At 53.8% G+C, this 17,220-nt stretch overlaps 1 protein-coding gene across 12 annotated transcripts in view; it reads right to left on the bottom strand.

Moving 5' to 3' along the window:
* Positions 1-17,220, bottom strand: part of EP400 (E1A binding protein p400) — a 111,502-nt gene that overhangs the window by 46,869 nt on the left and 47,413 nt on the right. For 8 of the 12 annotated variants that reach the window (XM_033440632.2, XM_033440625.2, XM_033440627.2 and 5 more), the window contains 11 exons: positions 16,475-16,582; positions 15,350-15,540; positions 14,931-15,108; positions 10,124-10,260; positions 8,923-9,092; positions 8,331-8,505; positions 8,093-8,229; positions 5,586-5,772; positions 3,177-3,343; positions 1,565-1,731; positions 473-715 (listed from right to left, as the gene is read on the bottom strand). In XM_033440632.2, coding sequence (XP_033296523.2) covers positions 473-715; positions 1,565-1,731; positions 3,177-3,343; positions 5,586-5,772; positions 8,093-8,229; positions 8,331-8,505; positions 8,923-9,092; positions 10,124-10,260; positions 14,931-15,108; positions 15,350-15,540; positions 16,475-16,582 — 1,860 coding nt within the window. The remainder of the gene's footprint in view (positions 1-472; positions 716-1,564; positions 1,732-3,176; positions 3,344-5,585; positions 5,773-8,092; positions 8,230-8,330; positions 8,506-8,922; positions 9,093-10,123; positions 10,261-14,930; positions 15,109-15,349; positions 15,541-16,474; positions 16,583-17,220) is intronic. The other 4 variants (XM_033440634.2, XM_033440633.2, XM_033440635.2 and 1 more) reach the window with 1 other exon arrangement.

Genomic DNA, 17,220 nt, shown 5'->3' with positions numbered 1-17,220 from the left:
AATGTAAGAAGGTTGCGATGTTTCAGTGAGTTATTGCAAAATGTCTCACTTGAGCAATAGTCATTCCAGATTTAAATTTGGTAATAAGCAAGAGACTAAAAGGAAGTCGAAGCCTAGTTCACAAGGCTTTCGTTTTATTGCCCTTTGCTCTCCGAGGGGCCCTGGAGGCTGGCGGGACAAACCCGTGGCTCACAGAGGAGAAGTACCATCCTCGGCCACCGGGCCGAGCACGAGCACGGGGGAGAAGCAGAGCTGACGGACGGGGTCAGAAGGAAGGACAGAGAAAGGCCCTGAGCGGAGCCCTCCCTCTGCAGATTTAGGGCTGGAAAGGACAGCGTGGCGAAAGGCAGCACCGGACACGGGGTCGGGGAGACAAAGGGAGTGGACAGCAAGGCCCTTCACACGCCGCTCGTGTGAACGCAATGTCCTTGTACAAAGAGGTGGCAGACCCAGGAGAGGCGAAGCCACTTACTAGGCAGGCGCGCCTGGGCCTGCGAGGTGAGCACCAGCCCCTGAGGCAGCGCGCTCTGCCCGGCCGGGTGCGAGGGGGCCTGGGGCTGGGGCTGGGGCGGGCCCGGGGTGGAGGCCGGGGCAGTGGTTTGAGCCCGCAGTTTCACAGGATGGGCTGGGCTAGGTGCTGTGCTGAAGGTCGAGGCGGGCTGGTGTCTCGGAGCACCGGTGGAGGCCTGAGAGGTCTGAAACGGGGTTGCTGGCGCTGCAATCGATAAGGTTGGTTTGTGCAAAGCTGTTAGAGGTTCTTCAGAAAATGCAGTATTAAACCCGAATTTTAAAGAAATAAAACAAACATTACTTCATACCGCCTCTCAAAGGAGACGCCCTCTCTAAAAAGGGGGTGGGTGGTCTACAGGATGAGAGAAATCTAATTTTTTATCCGTCGTTAACTATTGATATTTTCACTTCGAGTCCACCAGTCCACGACACGGTGCATTTCTGGAGTAAACGGGAGTGTCACAAGCCGGCCCCTTCGGGCATGTCCGTGAGAACCACATCTTAACCACGCACGGAGGTCAGGCAGCGCTGGCGTCCCCAGCTGCACGAAGAGCTCTTGCAACAAGCAGCTCTGGCATTTATGAAGATCTCAGAAAAACACAGGGGACTTGACATTGAGGACCCCGTGGATTAGGGTTAGAAGACAATTTTTATTACCGTTTCTGCCATTTAACCCTATCCTTCTTCAAGTAACAATCAGGTTACATTGAAGCGGTGGCGCAGAACACAAAAGCAGACTTCCTCAGAAGTTTCATAAATGACTTCGACACGCGTTTCCCGACATAAAAGAGAACGTTTCTGCCGAGGTACATCTTCCCCATCACATCAACAGTAACTCGACTAAGAAGGGGATATCTTATACAGTTCAAAGACATTAAAAAAAAGCGTAAAACTCACGTGAGAACTACACATGGTCTCCTGGGCAGAGCCAGGGTGCACGGTCCCACTCCCGCTAGAGGAGTGGTCACACGTCCCCATGGGGCCAGGGAAGCACGAAGAACTTCTTCCACAAAAACCCTCTGCGGTGCCGAGCACACCCCCACGAGAGGCATACCTTTTGCATCCGGATTTGCAGAGAACGTGGCGATGGGCGGCCGTCCTCGAACGTGGCCCTGCGGCGTGGCAGTGGCTGTGGGCGTGGCCGTCCGGGGCGGGTGTGTGCTGGGGAAAGCCACGGTGCGGCCCTCGGGCTTCTGGCCGTACTGCACGGGCTGAAACAACCTGGACGCCCGAGCGCGGGCAGGAAGACACGAGCACTGCTGAGACGCGGCAGGCATGGCCTCTTGGACGGGCCCCGGGGATACAGGGCTGCCCCGCGGGCAGTGGGGTTCCCACACCCTGGGTGCAGTTTAAAGAGGGGTGGGGGGATTTCTAAATGCTGTGCTAAGAAGCAGCGCTCACCAGGGACGCTGAGGGAGGTGCTTAGTACCTAAAAATGGTACATCTACCCCAACGCTTGGGCGATGTAGGGGTGAATGTGATTAAGTTCCCGTGAACGTGGACTAGAAAAACTGCTTCTAACACATAAAGTCCATTCTACTACTCTTTTGAATAAGAGTAAAGTGGGGTGAAAAGTCAACTTGCACAACTAGGTAACAAGGCAGTACAGGAAATGGAGAGAAACAGCAGACATGGTAAAGGCACCCCACAGGCACCAGTGGGTAAAACTGTGAAGGGGGATCCACACCATGGCTGCTTCGTCCGATTTTATCACAAGCAACATGCTCCTCCTATTTCTTTAACCCGGAAAACCATGATGGCAGGACTTCTATACCAAAACCCCCGTGCAATGCGCAGCCAGCAGAAAGCCACTACACGAGGCCGGGCCAGCCCCGAGGACTGCGGCTTCGTTGCCCTGGCCACGTGTTTAGCTGAGGGCTGCAGGCTCCTGTGAGTGTGGGCCAGGCAGCTGAGGCGAGGGTGGTCGGATCCACGTCGCCAGGGAGGGCACACAGAGAAAAGGCAACAGAAATGGCTGCCGTCTGCAGAGCCGGCCCGTTTCTCTCGAGAACACCTGTCTGCTTTTCCTGTTTTTAGCTGGAGCGCAGAGCTGTGCACAAACCCGGCTGCCCGGTGGGGCCTGTCTTGAATCACGTGCTTCGAGTTCCTCCATCTGCGCGCACCGCTCCTCCCAGTCTCGTGGCACCTGTATCATGTCCCTGGAGGCCCTTGACGCTGCAGTCAGGGGTGGAGCCTCTGCCAGACCTCAGGGTCCCAAGCCCGCCCCCCCGCAGTGCCCCCCTGCCCTGACGGTTGCCACCATACCCGCACCAGGTCAGAGGCAGCCTGAGCACCCCGCCCCTGACCACCCCCCTAGGCAGAGCCCTCCCAAAGGCCAACGCTTCTTCAAGATGATGAAAAGAGCCTCTCCTACGCCCTGCACACCCCTGCTGCTTATCCCAGGATCCAAGGACATCTGGGTAATTTCCAGGAGAAGCAGATAGCCCAATTAGATGATTAGCCTTTCTTTTCACAGGCTGTAGCCCCAGTTCTCGTGTGGAGCTCCAACCTGGTGGTCCCAGGTCTGCCCGAGAGGCTGCGGGGCCGGGGTCCCTTTCAGCAGGAGAAGAGGGGATGCCACCCAGACCCCACGACACACAACCAGCCAGGACCCAGCCAGAGCCGGCTGGTGAGCAGGAAGTGACGCTCCACACCACACCACACACCTGCTGGGCTTCAGTCTGACGGCCGCTGGCCTGCCCGATGGTGGCGGCGCGGTGAACAGCTCCTCGAAGAGTTTCCGCGTCACCTTCTTCTTACCCAGCAGTTCTGACTCGTGGCGAGTCATTTTATTTTCTAAGCCAATAAGATCAAATATAGAAAGGTCGGTTTCCTAAGGAGAAAAAGAAAACAATTTTGCTACAGGAGGCAGGAAGAAAACAGCTGACTAGGAATCCAAGTCGATTCCAAACCGGGAAGGCCAGGCCCCGAGCAGCCGTATTGCTGAGAGGCACCCGCCGGACCTCGGTGTGCTCAGTTCCCCAACTTAAAGAAAGGTGGGAGTGATGGCACGTGGTCATCCCGAGCGGCAGTGGGAAAGGAGAGGGTGGCACTTAAGAGACAGACTAGACTCAGCAGAGAGGGACGAGCCTGGAAAACGCTCGTCTAAACGGACGGAGATGCTCGGCCTCGTTGGGGAGGCTGAGGGAGAGACCCTAGCGTGCTGGTGCAGGTGCAGCGGGCGTGTGGCACGTCGCTATGTCCGGAGCCCTGGGGATGTTCACTCCACCTGTGCTTCTCTCAGACGTTCTCACCCCCACCAGGATGGCGGGAATCAAAGAGGATGGACAGCAGGTGTGGGCAAGGATGTGGAGACGTGAATGCCCCCACCCCCTCACACCCTGGTGGGGATGGGAAACCTGGCAGCCACCATGCAAGGCAGTTGATCAAAAGGTTAAACATGGACTCTACACGTGACCCTGCAACTCCTCGCCCGTCAGACATGTGCCCAAGAGGAGCCCCACAAGAAGGAAGCCCCACGCCCACGCAAAACTTGCACATGAATGTGCACTCACAGTGGCCAAAAAGTGGAAACCACCCAAGTGCCCATCAGCTCGTGGACGGATGAACATACTGCAGTCCATCCAGACAATGGAGGAAGGAGATTCTGACACAGGCTGCAACGTGGATGAACTCTGAAAATATTATGCTCAAGTGAAGTGAGCCATTGATATAAAATATCTGGACCTGGTGAATCCACAGAGACAGATGCAGGTAAGTGGCTGCCAGGGCTGGGAAGGGGAGGGGGAATGGGAATGACAGTGCGTGTGGATTTTCTCTTTGGGGTAATGAAATGTTCTAGTATTAGTGGTGATGGCTGTTACACAACTCTGTGAATATACTCAAACCAACAAACTGTGTGCTTCAGAACAGTGAGTTTTACGATAATGAGCTACCTCAATAAAACTGTTTTTAAAATGAAAACACAACATAAAAACTACTATCCATGAAACACCCCCCCGCCCCAGTGGTATCTTGAGGTAGCCTGCTTCTGACGCAACTTTATCCTCCATGGCTCAATTTTTCTTTAACTCAACGAAAAACTCATCCCTACCTAAAAGTAATACTATAAATCAACTACACTCCAATAAAAGAGTAGTAGACATAGTGGTAGGAATCACATTCATCACGTAACTCACCACATACTACTGCTTACCAACCAGGCCCTTCCTCAGACCATCACGTACATTAACTGACCGATTCCTCACGACTTCCCGGTGTGGTGAGGAAACCGAGGCAGACTGACCACCCGAGGCCGCACTCCTCATGGGGCAGAGCCGGGACGTGAGCCCCTGCAATCTGGCCCCAGGGTCCCTGTCCTGTCCACACCCCGAACCTGCACAAGCCTATCGAAGCCACAGAGCTGGTTCCTGTTTCTCCGCATTTGTGAGACCTCGGTCCCTGGTCCTCTGGGGTAGAGACAGCCGAGGGGAACTCAGGCACCAGCCTGCCAGCGGCCGGCTGGTCTGGGCAAGCTCTCGGCCTCCTGCGTGGAAGCCAGAGCAGGAACGACGGCCCCTGAGGGCTCGGCCCTGCCCTGCTGAGAGCCACGAGCCCAGCACACTTGCGCTCAGAATCACCCAACCTAACCCAATCTCTTTTGTTTTAAAAATTTTGGTTTTGGAAAAACTTTCCAAAATTACCCCAAAATTCAAACACAGAAAGGTATACGACTCTATTTTTTTGGTCAAAAAATAACCGAGTTTCCCCACCTAGGGACAGTTACTAACATTTTAACAGAAAGGCCCCCGCAGGCCTCAGACCACGCGCGTGCGTGTGAGGACACCCCCGCGGTCCCGCAGTTCCGAGCCCTGCTCTCCTCCACACGCTCTGCCATTTCTCAGGGACCAACGGTCAGGCGAGGAAAACCCTCCCTGCTCCTTCACACTGTGGGCTCACCCCTCGGGGCCCATTCCAAAGCGGGTTCTAGGTCGAGGGGAAGGCCCATCACACCGCCACTCGATGCTGCCCAGCATCAGGCGATGGCGAAACGCAGGACGCAAGTTAGTGGAGACCGACGTTCCGGAAGCACCCAGAACAGACCTCAGGCAGAGCCACCCGCACCCTCTGCGTACCTTCCAGAAGTCTCGGTCAAGCGCCTTCAGGATGAGCGAGGCCGAGCGGCACTGCAGCGGCCCCGCCGTGTAGGAGGACTCCGGGAGCCGGGGCGCCACCAGCCCGGGGTGGTTGCAGATCCGCTGCAGCCGCAGCAGGATGCTCAGCACGTCCACAAAGCGCCCGCTCTTCAGAGCTTCCTGCGTCCTGTGCGTGGGGAGAGACACGAGCACTGCCTTGGCTGCAAGCACGTGCCGGCCGGGCTCCACAGACACGCAGTCGGCGCGCTCTCCCCAGACCTGGCTCGCACGGCAACGACATCCGGACCCACCTCTGTGCGGTGAGGGTTCTCAGACTCGCTCACCACCCCCGTGACACAGGATGGGCAGCCGGAGAGCCAGGGCGCGCGGCAGACGGGAACAGCCCTCCTCGCCTCCCGCGACAGGGACGACGCCATTCTCCACGGCAGCCATGACGGGCACCGGCAGGCAGTGGCGGGGTGAGAACACCCGGCCTAGGGGAGAAGGCCCTCGAGGGGCAGGGGTAGGAGTGACTGGACGGGGTGGTCCGGCGAAGGAGGAGACCCACAGTCCTGATACCGCGCCGGCGCCACGGGGGCCACAGTGCGGGGACTGCATGGAGGCCAGCTGAGACCTCCAGGCTGGGGGCCCCCAAGGGCGGCCGCAGAGCACAGCGCGCCCAGCGGGCGAGGCAGGAAGGAGCTGTGGAGAGGGGCGGGCAGGGACTCGCGAGCAGAGGGGGAGCAGAGCGGGAGCAGAGGGGACGGCAGGACGGGAGGACGGCCTGGACGGTGGAGCACAGCGTCCTGAGTCAGGCAAGCCTAGCGGAGAGGCACGTCTGGGGAAGCCAGTCCCGCACACGTGGGATCTGCGGTGCCTGGGGACAGCTCAAGCCGCCACAGGAGGACGCGGTCAGCCCGGCGGCCCAGGCAGCTCCCGCCAGGACGGAGCGCGTGGGCGCAGGGGTGGAGCGGGGTGGGGTCGGGGACATGGACGGCGCACAGGCGGTGCCAGAGAGCAGAAGGGGAGTGGGGAGGGCGGCCGTTCAGAGGCCAGCGATATGTGTCCAGATGAGACAGGAGAGAAAACACAAGACCAAGAAAACTGCACATGGAGGCTCCTGAGGGCTGAGCTCAGAGCTGCCGGAAGGGCTGTAACAGAAACCAGGAGGAGGTGGCGCCACCACAGGCGGGCCCGCAGGGCTCTCTGGGAAGGCGGTAGAAACGTGTGACACGGTCGCCACGCAGAGGGCAGGAAGGCGCTGACCGGGAGCGACGTTCAGAGCCCATCCGAGGACCCCGAGACCATAGCGTCAACACGCGCCAAGGCGTGCAGGGCACGCCCGGGAGCCGCCGTGGGGTTAGCACACGCCTGCTCATGGCCCCCCTTGACTTGACCAACAGGCCCGAGAGAAAGAGGTGCAGGGACCTAAGACAGGGAATCTCCCCGCCGCTCCATCGGGACCTTGCGGCACAGGACAACCTAGGCTCTGCTGGCCCAGTGCTTCCCGGATGCAGGGGCCTCTCCTATGAGCACACAGAGAGCATCCCACACTCGACAAGCGGGACCAAGCTCGTCACTGCCAAGCGCAACCAAAGCGACGTCCCACGGCACGCCACCAAAGAGCGACACGGCAGGCGTCCCGAGGACGCCGGGGCTCTGTCTGTCTGGTGAAGGGATGCCTGCTGGTCCAGGACCCGCCCTTTGCGCACGCTGCGATTCTCTCCGGATCAGCACGGGCTGAGACAGCTGACCGCCAGCAGGCGCCAGCCGTGCCGCGGGCTGTCTGCTCCCAGTGTCCCGGAAGCAGGAGCTGTCACTGCACGTGTTGTCAGGGGTGGGGTCTCCACAGCTCCTATGCCTGACTGAGATGGTCAACGGCCTGCCGCAGCATGACGCTGGTTGCCAAGGACTGGCTACTTACACTCCGTCCTAAAGCTGTCTAAAAAGAAGCCTATGACACAAGCAGGCATTAACAGCAAAACCCTCTCCTGCACACCTGCTGCCGTGGACGCTATCCGGACCACGTTACGCACTTAAGCACACAACGCTCGCGACCAATGACAAAGAGCCAAACAGGTCATGGGAAGGATCATGGACAGGACGGGGCCCCACCCTTCTAGGGTCCATACAGAGGTGCCCGTGGCCACCCGGTGTGGCCCTGGAGCGCCTGACCACACGGCACACGGGCCTCGGTCTCACATCCTACACGCGGCTGTGAACGGACGAGCCACTCAATCAGCACGGCCTCCTGCGTGAACCTCCAGTGCAGTGCGGCACCGAGCGGCTTGCGACGCTGTGCTCCTCCTGGGCCGGCTCTGGGCATGGCCTCTGACGGGACCAGGGAGGGGCAGCCTGCCAGCCTGAGAGGAGCGGAGCCGCCAGGGCCGGGCGTGAGCATGGCCTCCAGCTGCAGAGGCCCACCGCCGAGGAGGAGTCTTCTGGAAGGCCAGAGGGGCCCGCTCTTCCCCAGGAAGGTGGCCAGGAGTGCGCAGCCCTGAGCTCACCCCGGCTGCAGGATGACGTCCTCGTACAAGGCCTTCTGTCGATTGGAGAGGCGGCACTTCAGGACGTGCTCGTATTTCTTCGTTAGCTGCTTCTCCACATCTCTCTTAGTTCTCCGCAAAATAAAGGGCTGTGTCACCTGAAAAAAGAAAGTTCTCCTTTGCTAAAATGAATTCGTGGCCCATACACGCTAAGCCGGGGGTGCTCGTGAAGCAGGGACCCGCAGCGGCGGCCGCATACCCGGTGCAGCCGGATGACCACTTTGTGGTAGTAGTCCTGATTCTCCTCGCTGGGGGCTTTCAGGGGCAAGTGCAGGTACGGCCTGGAGATGCCCGGGATGAGGAAGTGCACCATGGTCCACAGCTCCAGGAAGGTGTTGTGCAGCGGGGCGTCGATGAGCAGCAGTCGCTGCTGGCTGAACACACAACGGGAGATGACACCTGAAACGTCAAGCTGGGCGCAGAGCCTGTCTCGGGAGACATTCAAGGAAAGGGACAACGATCCTCGGGAGCTAACACACACACAGACACACATACACAGACACACACACACAGAGACACACACACAGACACATGCACACACACAGACACACACACACAGACACACACACGCAGACACACACACGCGCACACACACACACAGACACACACACACACACACATACACACACACACGTCTTGAGGAACGGACTGAATTAAATGAGCGCCTTCAGTGAGGGGAGCCCTTGAAGCTGAAAGGCCATTCTGGGAGCCTGCAGTTTCCTACAGTCCCTCCAAAGAACCTCTACATCAACAATACCCAGCACACGGCATGCGGAGAGGGGTGGCCAGACCTCTGCAGGGTGAACACGGCCTCCCAGTGCCTCTCGGTCATGCCCTTCACACGCTGCATCTCGTCGATGACCAGGCACTTCCAGCGCACCCGTGTGAAGGACGCGTAGCCCTTGAAGAACTGCTTGTAGGACGTGATGCAGACGTTGATGCGGTTGGGCTCTGTCCACCCCTGCAGCACAAAAGCCAGGCCTCACTGTCTGTGCAGGAACAAGCGGCCTGGAGAGGACTTCCGTGCGCGCTCACTACCCACCTAACCTGCCCCACCGCCGTCACCCCTCCTTTTCCTTGGTCACCTGCTCTCTCATCACACAGAAAACAGCTGTTTATGTTTTTATGATCTTTTTCTTTAGGAGGCTAAGCACTTGTGTGGACAAATTACGAAACTGCTTTGGAGGCATTAACAATCGCTTTTGGAAAACAGATCAGCAAACAGCATCCAGAAATGGGGCTCGCTTTCATAGTCTATCATCTTAGTGATGGAACACGTATTCAGAAGATGACAGGAAATGTGAGCATCTATGCTGCAGCTGACTACATTCCAAGATATTAAAAAGCAAATTAATTACCAGAGGGTTAAAAAAAAAAAGAGAGGAAAAAAGAAAAGACCCCTCAAAGCACTCGCTTTTTAAGTAAATATTACTCAACACAGTAGAGTCTAACCGTAAGCCAAAATGTCCTCTCTGATGAAAACCTGTGACCTGTAACATACTTCTACCTAGAATCTAGTGCTAGGAACTACTGGGCAGAAAATAGAAAAGTAAGAGTCCACATTTATTTCAGAAGCTCATCTGTTTGTCACAAATATTCCTAATAAACACATCCATGGGAATTATTTTACGGATCTGTAATTCAGAACTCAGGATGCATCACAATTTCTTATTTCTGCCTGTGATAACCAACAGGTCTACAGTTTAATAAAAGGATGACAGCACCTCCAGAGACCATCCGAGCTCTGGGGGAAGCTCCCTCGCTTCCTGGGAGGTGAACACAAGCCCTGCATGGAATGGCCGGTTTCCTGAGTGTAGTCTATGCTTCAAGGCGGCTCTAAGCCCAGACAACCAGAAGGTCTCGTATCTCATAAACGAGTGATTGACAGTAATCTCATAAACGAGTGATTGACAGTGGACACTTTGAAATGTGTCTTCCATAGAAAGTAAGATGTTTTCTGTTTAGTTCTATTTCAAGTTTAAACTAACATACCTGTCTCTTTGCCTTGAGTTCTCTATGGCTGCCAACATACAAGAGCGTTTTGAGCCCCGGACACCAGCGCTTCAGTTCGAGCTCCCACTTGAGGATGTTACAGCCCCTCACAACGACAAGATGAGGGCCCCAGTTGCCTACACAGGAGACATACAAATGCCCTCTGTAACAAAAACCATCTGTCTGGGGCAGGTCCCCAGCGCTGTGCCCGGTCAGCAGGTGTGCGTGAGGCCAGGGTGCGACTAGAGCAGACATCACTGGGACGCGGGGGGTCCCTGCCCGCCCTACAGTGCAGCCGCCACCGTCAGGACGGGCCGCTGCCCGGCTCCCAGGGCCAAGGCAGGACGCACTCAACAGAGAGGAACCGAGTGAGTGAGCAGCCAGTAAAATGAGAGCGGATTCAAACATGACCCCTTAACGTAAGCAGGGGAAGGACTCCCATCTACAGTGAACAATGCTCAGAAAGGAAGACCCTCAGCCTCGAGCCCCGCGGCCAGCACGGCCCGCTGGCAGCCCCATGCTACAGGCACTGGTCCAACACTCACACTCGTCACGGTCCCCAGCCGCCAGTCAGAACACACCCAAACCCATCCCAACCCAGCCCAAAGCACACGGTTTCAACTGCATTCTTCGGAAAAGTAAGCGTTTCTTAAATTTCTGGGCAATACACACATAAATGTCAACTTCTGTGCTACAAATAAACATAAACCAAGTTAAAAGTCAGAAATGGCAGGCTTGGAAACAATACCTGTAACACACACATCTCGAGCCATTACAGCTCATGAGCAAGTGTTATTACTACTGATCCTTGAAAAGAACCAGCCAAAACGGGAGAAAATATCTGCAAACAATACAGTTGACAAGGGTTTTAACATCCAAAATATACAAACAGCTCATAAAACTCAATATTGAAAAGACAAACACCTCAATCAAAAAATGGGCAGAAGACCTAAACAGACATTGCTCCAAAAAAGACACAGATGGCTAAGAGGCACATGAAAAGATGCTCAACATCGCTAATTATCAGAGAAATGCAGATCAAAACTACAGCGAGATATCACCTCATACCGCTCAGAAAGGCCACCGTCAAAAAGTCTACAAGCAGTAAACGCTGCAGAGGGTGTGGAGAGAAGGGAACCCTCCTACGCTGTTGGTGGGAATGTAAGTTGGTGCAGCCACTATGGAGAACAGTATGGAGGTTCCTCAAAAACTAAAATGAGAGTTGCCATATGATCCAGCAGTCCCGCCCATGGGCGTATATCCAGAGGAAACTCTAATTAGAAAAGGTACCTGCACCCAATGGTCACAGTAGCACTATTCACAATAGCCAAGACATGGAAACAACCTGAATGTCCATCAACAGAGGAATGAATAAAGAAGATGTGGTGTACACACACACACACACACACACACACACACACACACACACGCACGAATACTACTCAGCCATAAAAAAGAATGAAATAATGCCATTTGCAGCAACATGGGTGGACCCAGAGATTATCATACTGAGTGAAGTAAGTCAGCGAAAGACAGATATTATGTTAACACTTATATGTGGAATCTAAAAAATAATACAACTGAACCCATTTACAAAACAAAAAAGATTCACAGACACAGAAAAAAAATTAACAACTTATGGTTACCAAAGGGAAATTAGGAGTATGGGATTAACATACAAACTACTATACATAAAATCGATAAGCAGGGCTTCCCTGGTGGCACAGTGGTTGAGAGTCTGCCTGCCAATGCAGGGGACGCGGGTTCGAGCCCTGGTCTGGGAGGATCCTACATGCCGCAGAGAAACTAAGCCCATGCGCCACGGCTGCCGGGTCTGTGCTCTAGAGCCCGCGAGCCACAACTACTGAAGCCTGCACGCCTGGAGCCCGTGCTCTGCAACGCGAGAGGCCACCGCAATGAGAGGCCTGCGCACCGTGGCGATGAGTGGCCCCCGCTCACCGCAACTAGAGAAAAGCCCGCATGCAGCAATGAAGACCCAACGCAGCTAAAAATAAATTTAAGAAAAAAAAAAATTGACAAGCAGTAAGGATTTACTATAGCACAGGGAACTATATTCAATATCTTGTAATAACCTATAATGGAAAATAACCTCAAAATATATATATATAACACTCAATCACTTTGCTGTACACCTGGAACTAACACAATAATATAAATCAACTATACTTCAATTAAAATAAAACCACCTAAGAGGAAAACGAACAAGGAAGTGAACGGAAATTCTACAAAGGATGGGACTTCCCTGGCGGTCCAGTGGTCAGGACTCCGTGCCTCCACTGCGGAGGGCCTGGGTTCGATCCCTGGTCAGGGAACCAAGATCCCACAAGCTGCGCGGTGCAGCCAAAAAAAAGAGAAAGAGAAAGAAAAAAGAAATTTCACAGAGGGAAACATACAAGCAGGCGGTACACTCTCCGAAGGGCATGGCCTCGTGCGTAGGGAAATGTAAATCAACCCCAGGTGCCTTGCCCCTCCAGTGAAAAGCAAGTTTGTTTGTTTGTCTCACTAGCAGTTAGCACACCGTTCCATTTCTGGAGAGGAGGGACAAGTGTCTGTGTATGTGCTTGTGAGCATGTCTGTTGACACCTGGGCGAAGCAAGGCAGGACACACAGCAGACTGCCCCGAGGGGTCACCACTGGGGATGGAAGCAGGTGGACAGCTACAGACTGTTGGCTGTTTTACTTTAGAAAGAAAAAAGTGGTGAGTTTGTGAGGGATTCCAACTGTGAACTTACCAGAACCCCCTCGCTCAGAGTCTCTTGGAGTGAGCCCTCTGCTCTTGAGGAACCGGTGAACTCCAGCTTTACGGTCCCACAGTGAGGAGGAGGCCAAGGACACTGGGCCCCAGGGGGCGGGGGCAGGCAGGGGAGCCAGGTCCCAGGCAGGCCCCACTCGGCCTGTCCTGTGCGGAAGCGGAGCGGGCGGCACACGCCTGCCCGCCCTCCCTTCAGGCCCCCCAGGACCTGCCAGGCCCCCGCCTCTCCCCCAGGGCGGCAAGCTTCCCAACAGCTGGCCCTCTGAGTCTGTTCCCAGCACCAAGGAGGTCCAGTGACCCCTCCGACACCCGCACTAACACGGACCTCTAACCAGGAAGAGCCAGACCCTGCGCAGCCTGCAAGGCCCTCACCTGGCCGGCCGGCGGCCTTCCTGGCTCTGCACCCTCTGGCCTCCGCACCAGCCTCAGCACTGTCCCGTGGACACACCGGCAACCCCTTCAGCCTCTGCACCCACCACCCCATGTTCCCAAGTCCCTCGATCCTGGTGGCCACGGCTTTCTCAGGCCTCTGCTCACAGGCTGTGCCGAGCACGCCATACACAATGGCAACGTGCTGCTTCCCATGTGTGGAATCCTTATTCACTGTGCCTGCTGTGAGCCTCACGGGTGGTGGGGGGGCTTTGTTTTGCTCACAGCTGCACCCCCGGTGCCTACAACAGTGCCTGGGACCAGGTAGGTGCTGGGTAAGCACCTATGGAACGAATAACTGATCCATTTGTTTGTTCAACCGATGAAATAAAATCCCCTACTTTTGAAAGTGTACACTGCTTCCAAGTTCTTACTATTATAAATACAATAATGAACACTTTTTTCAACTAAACAATACAATAGTAAGACAAGGTAGCTCTTCTATCTTGAGATAACTATATATATATAAAAACTCATTTTAAAGTACTACATCGTACACTTTGCAGTACTGGGTCAAAAACAAACATATTAGCACAAGGAAATAAGGCCTCAAAGTTGATCTATTTGTACTAAAGGTAAGATCAAGTAAGCTTTCAAAACCAAGGGCAAAGAAGAGTTATTTACTAAAGATGCTAAGGTAACTGTGAAGGAATTTAGAGGGGCCGGGGAGGAAGAAACGATCCCAGGGCTGAAGGAATCTCCATCTAGCCGACTCAGGGTGCCGACTCCCCCTAAACTCAAGGGCCCCCCCCCCCGCTACTGAAGCTATGACACGGAGATGAAGGTGGAGGCCTGTGCTTCCTCAGGAGCTGGCTAAGTGCTGGAACGCGAGGTTCCTGCTCCCCTACCCCCGGTGCTACGGGACACTTCCCTTGCGAGAGGAAGCCTATAAGCCCCTGTCCCGTGTTAGAGACATGCACACAGGCTCGTCCACAGCCCCACAGCACAGGCGGGGAGCAGGCTGGCGCCAGGCCCACAGCCAAGCGGAGGGCAGTGAACGGGGGCCGAAGGCTGAACGTCTGTGCGAGCTGGAAGAGCCGAGGGGTGAGGAGGCAGACGTCCGGGGTGAGGGCACGGCCTGCCGCAGAGTGTGGGCACCCCGTCCCTCTGCTGCTGCACAGACGCTGAGCCCTCACAAGGCTCCAGGGGTGGCGGAATCCAGCAAAGACAGGAGGGCCTGCGCCACAGCACAGGGGAGACGCCGATAGGCCTCAGCAGGGCGACCAATCACGCCACGGGGGACGCGCACCCGCCGGCCCACGGGCAGCCCAAGGGGAGAGCCCGGCCACGAGGACTCATGCCAACGTGAAGTAGCGCAGAGGCCCTGCAGCCTGGAAGTCACAAAGCCCCAGTCACACAGCCTGCTGGGTCTTATATTACGTTAGACTTTGAAAAATGGTGAGTTACTCGATCTAGTGTTTGTTGTGAACGAGTGCTTTGTTTGTTCCAGTGATGAGTGCCTCTGAGCCCAGTTCTCTGAGTCTGGACCAGAGCACGGAACAAAGGAGCAGAGAATAAAGGCCTCTCCCCACCCTCATGCCAGATGCACTGCCTATGGTTCAGTTTCAGCAAATACGAACTGTTCAAAAAACAACAAGCTCTTACCTTCATTACAGGCTAGGTGGGCAAAAAAAGCAATGATCTGCACTGTTTTACCAAGCCCAGCTTCATCTGCCAATACGCCATTGAGGTTCTTCCGGTAGAGCTTGGCCAGCCAGTCCAGGCCAATCTTCTGGTAATCTCTGAGGGCGCCGTACAGAAGAGCCGGAGCGTTCAACTTCACCTGCAGGGGCAGACGGGCCCAACAGGCACATCTCAGAACAACAATTACAACTGTTGTCAGATCACTCATATGATAAGCCTACTGGAAAGCCACAAAGATGATTTACAGATAACAGCAAAAGAAAGATCCTTGATTGTTTTTCCTGACAACTTCTGCCGTTGGGATAAAGAGCTCGTTTGGAAGGAGGTAGCTTTTCCCCTCAACAGAGACACCATCCCTCACACAGGGCGCAGCGGCTCACCGCGGTGCTGATCCGAGCACTGCCCTTGGGCAGGATGGCTTCGGCCACAGCGGTCACTTCCGCGATGTCCTTTGTGTGAGGCTTCCCGACAACCACTCTCTCTGTGGCTTTAAACTGGTCCATGATGAAGAGCGAGTCGATGAGAACCACACCCTTCCGGCTCTCCCGGTCACCCGAGCAGTCTTCCATGTCTGTGATCAATGGAAAAACGGGATTTGTGAGGTTTGAGAGGCTGTGATAGTATTATGAGGCCACTTAACATGACAAAAAAAAGAGAGAGAAGAGAAAAAAGAAAAGGAGTTGCTAGAACCCAAACACTTCAAAGACAGAATTGAGCAGCAGATTTTTGTTTTTAATCCACTTTAGATAGTTAACAATGTATCCAGATAAACAGGTACAAACTCTTATGGAGTTTGTAGGACGGCTCTGGAAGGCCCTTGGGTGAAGTTGGAAAATGTCTGTGCAGCATCAGGAGCTAGTATCACCCAGAGATTTACAGCCATCTAAGGGTTTAGTGACTGCCCTCCACCACCAAGAATGGAAGGATCAGAAGCATCCTAGTTTGGGCAAGCAAGGGGGCCACCAGCCCCCCCTGGAGTCCTGTTGCAGCGTGGGGTCCGGCAAGCCCTGGCCTCCCCGCAGAATCTTCTGGGCCCCTCCCTTGCTGCCCCCCGCAGGCAGCCACGTCTATGGACCAGAACAGGGGGGATGAAAACGACACGTGGACTCTTCCGGGCGTAGTCTGTGTACCTCCTTGGAACTCCAATAAAAGTCAAGTAAAGTCCTTAAACTGGGTGTGTTAAATTAAACAAACACAGCACAGCCTGGATAAATGATAAAACCTAGGCCCGTAAAATGTGTATAAATGTGGAGAAGAGTATTTCTACACTGTTCACAACTTGATCAAGTACTCTGATAATTATGCCAAGTTAACCAATAAAAATAAAAAGCACAGAATTTAATGAAACTATTAATATAAACTTTCATATTAAATATATTTTCAACTTTTTATCAGACTGAAAGGAGTGAAGGTAATTCTTAAACTCTGTTTTAAGCACCCTTCCTCTGTTAAGTATTTTGGCTTTTGTTTTCAAAGCTGAATTCTTCAAAGATGTTAAAACAGACCTTCGTCTTCACTTGTCTCTTCACTGTCAGGTTTAGGTTGGGGCCACTGGAAATTCGGCAGAAAGGCACCTTCATACAACTTCATCAAATCAATTAAGGGCAATTCAGCTGGAAAGGATTGTAGGAAGAAAGATTATTTTACACCAATAGTGTCAGCAGGGAAGAAAACACAGTGAGAAGGGCCCTTTCATATACAGTTGACCTTGAACAACTCAGAGGTTAGCGTTGCCGACCCTGCAGTGGAAAACCCGAGTGTAACTTAGTCTGCTCTCCTTGTACGAGGTTCCTCCACACCCGATCAACCGTGGATCGATCGTGTACCACTGTAGTGTTTACTATTGGAAAAAATCCACGTGTAAGTAAGTGGACCTGTGCAGTTCACACCTGTGTTGTTCAGGGGTCAAACGTATATTCCTTTTCCTAGCTTTAAATTAATTCCTTGGGAAATGTATGTATTTTCTAAAAGCACATTTATTTTTTTCCAAAAACTAATAATGATTGTCCGTTACTGATACAAGATATACGACCTTTTCTTTATAAAGATGAGAATCTTTGAAATGAAGAAACTCAGGTTTTATTCATAAAGGAACAAATATTCCTGAAATAATCTTAATAAATGTACAGTAAAATCTACAGATTAATAAATGAAAATATAAAAATACTACTGATAGAAATAATCAGTGGAGATGAGACATAAAAATACAAAACATCAAGTAAAAGTAAAAATAAAACAAAAAATGTTCAAA

The sequence above is a fragment of the Orcinus orca genome, chromosome 15 (genome assembly GCF_937001465.1).
Source record: "Orcinus orca chromosome 15, mOrcOrc1.1, whole genome shotgun sequence".
NCBI lineage: Eukaryota > Metazoa > Chordata > Mammalia > Artiodactyla > Delphinidae > Orcinus > Orcinus orca.
Note: the sequence above shows the minus strand (reverse complement) of the source record. Positions and strands in the feature narration are given on the sequence as shown.